This window comes from Benincasa hispida, chromosome 3, assembly GCF_027475165.1.
Source record: "Benincasa hispida cultivar pf3 chromosome 3, pf3_genome.v1.1, whole genome shotgun sequence".
Lineage (NCBI taxonomy): Eukaryota > Viridiplantae > Streptophyta > Magnoliopsida > Cucurbitales > Cucurbitaceae > Benincasa > Benincasa hispida.
In genome coordinates, this window is record NC_143480.1 from 62,698,608 (window position 1) to 62,701,051 (window position 2,444).

The window sequence follows — 2,444 nt, forward strand, 5'->3', positions numbered from 1 at the left end:
TACCAATCATTATTGGACGACCCTTTCTCGCCACTAGGAAAGTACTAATAGACGTGGACAAGGGAGAACTGACCATGCGCGTAGATAATTAGGAAGTGAAATTTAATGTGTTAAACGCATTAAAATTTCTGGATAATGAAGAATGTCAACGTAACAAAATAGAGTTGCCTGAAGAAGTAGCGATCCAAGTTTGTGAGGTCCTTGCGTTGGAAGAAAACATGAAGAAACTCGAGCCGCCAAATCTGAGTGAGCGGCAGACGAAGCCAGCGCATCCATCATTGGAAGAACCACCAAAACTAGAACTGAAACCTTTACCTAACCACCTTAAATATGCTTTTCTTGGATCAAACAACACCTTACCTGTAATTATTTTAGCAAATCTTTCCGAGCCTAACGAATATTCTCTTTTGTAGATGTTGCAATAACACATGCGGGCAATAGGATGGACGCTGGCTGACATCCGTGGCATCAACCCATCTTACTGCATGCACAAAATCAGGCTAGAAGAGGGAAAGAATGGATCAATTGAGCCTCAACGTAGGCAAAATCCCATAATGAAGGAAGTAGTCAAGAAAGATATCATAAAGTGGTTGGACGTAGGAGTAATCTACCCTATATCCGGTAGCAGCTGGGTAAGCCCAGTTCAATGCATCCCTAAAAATGGAGGTACAATGGTGATAGTCAATAGTAACAACGAGCTCATCCCTTCAAGGACTGTCACGGGTTGGTGCATCTGCATGGACTATAGGAAAGTCAATGCAGCAACCAAAAAGGACCACTTCCCTCTTCCCTTCATTGACCAGATGCTTGACTGACTGTCTGGAAAAGAATTTTATTGTTTTCTAGATGGACACTCCGGCTACAACCAAATTCTAATCGACCTAGAAGATCAGGAAAAGACGACATTCACTTTCCCCTTTGGAACGTTTGCATTCAGACGCATGCCCTTTGAACTATGCAACGCACCTAGAACATTCCAAAGATGCATGATGGCAATTTTCTCTGACTTCTTGGAACAGACCATTGAAGTTTTTATGGATGATTTTTCAGTTTTTGGCATTTCAATCGTGCTTAGACAACCTGGAGGCCGTCCTCGCTTGATGCAAGGAAATAAATCTTGTGTTAAATTGGGAAAAATGTCACTTTATGGTGACTGAAGGCATTGTTTTGGGCCACAAGGTATCTAAAGCCAGATTGGAAGTTGATGAGGCCAAAGTAGATGTCATAGCTAAACTTCCTCCGCCATCAAATGTAAAAGCTCCATGAAGTTTTCTAGGACACGTAGGCTTCTACCAAAGGTTCGTAAAAGGATTTTCTCAAATTGCGTGACCTCTGAGCGCATTATTAGAAGCGAACTGGCCCTATGAATTCAATGACGACTGTTGTGATGCATTTGAAACACTGAAGTATGCTTGACTACAACTTCAGTACTAATAGCACCAGACTAGACGGAACGTTTCATTCTGATGTGCGATGCAAGTGACGTTGCTATGGGAACCATGTTAGGGCAGAAAAAAGGGAATTTGATACACCCCATCTCTTATGTGTCGAAGACTCTGAACGACTCTCAGGAACATTACACAACTATGGAGAAAGAAATGCTGGTGGTAGTTTTGGAATCGAAAAATTTAGATCTTATTTAGTTGGTGCATCAGCAACCATCTATACAGACCACTCAACCATTAAATTTCTGATGAGTAAGAAGGACGTGAAACCAAGATTAATCAAATGGGTGCTGCTATTGCAGGAATTTGACATTGATATTAAGGACAGAAAGAGGACTGAAAATCAAGTGGCTGATCACCTGTCCAGATTAAAGAATCAGGAGATACAAGACTAAGAAGATGAAATCAGAGATGCATTTCTTGATGAAGGCTTATTCAAAGTTGGAGGTAGGGAACCTTGGTATGCAGACATTGTTAACTGCTTAACTATCAAACAATTCCCTGAACACTTCAACTCTCAACAAAAGGAATGGCTGGTTCACGATAGTAAATTCTATTTTTGGGATGAACCGTTTCTTTACAAACAAGGTCTCGACTCCATCATGCGTCAGTTCTAAAAGGAGAAACACAATGCATCCTTGCTGAGTGTCATGACTCTTCTTACGGAGGGCATTTTGGAGGGAAAAGAACTGCTGCAAAGGTTCTTCAAAGTGGATATTTCTGGCCTACCCTCTTCAAGGACGAAAGGGAATATGCTCTCAGGTGCGACCCTTGCCAACGCACAGGAAATATATCATTAAGGGATGCAATGCCTCTGAACAATATACTTGAAGTCGAATTATTTGACATTTGGGGCATCGATTTCATGGACCTTTCCCCCTGTCCTTCTGATGACGAAAATTTAATTACCGAGTCGTCAAAGACTTGATGACTAAAATTAAGTAAACGCGATATGCGATGCATGTTCTTAAAGTATGCGTTGATTATCATGCGTCGGTA

The 2,444-nt window shown here is 41.4% G+C and overlaps 1 protein-coding gene across 1 annotated transcript; it reads left to right on the forward strand.

Moving 5' to 3' along the window:
• Positions 1-989: 989 nt before the first annotated feature.
• On the forward strand, positions 990-1,840 carry LOC150037451 (uncharacterized). The gene is made up of 2 exons (XM_090312007.1): positions 990-1,149; positions 1,554-1,840. The coding sequence occupies exons 1-2, from the start codon at positions 990-992 to the stop codon at positions 1,838-1,840; spliced, it is 447 nt and encodes a 148-aa protein (XP_090168133.1).
• Positions 1,841-2,444: the final 604 nt, after the last annotated feature.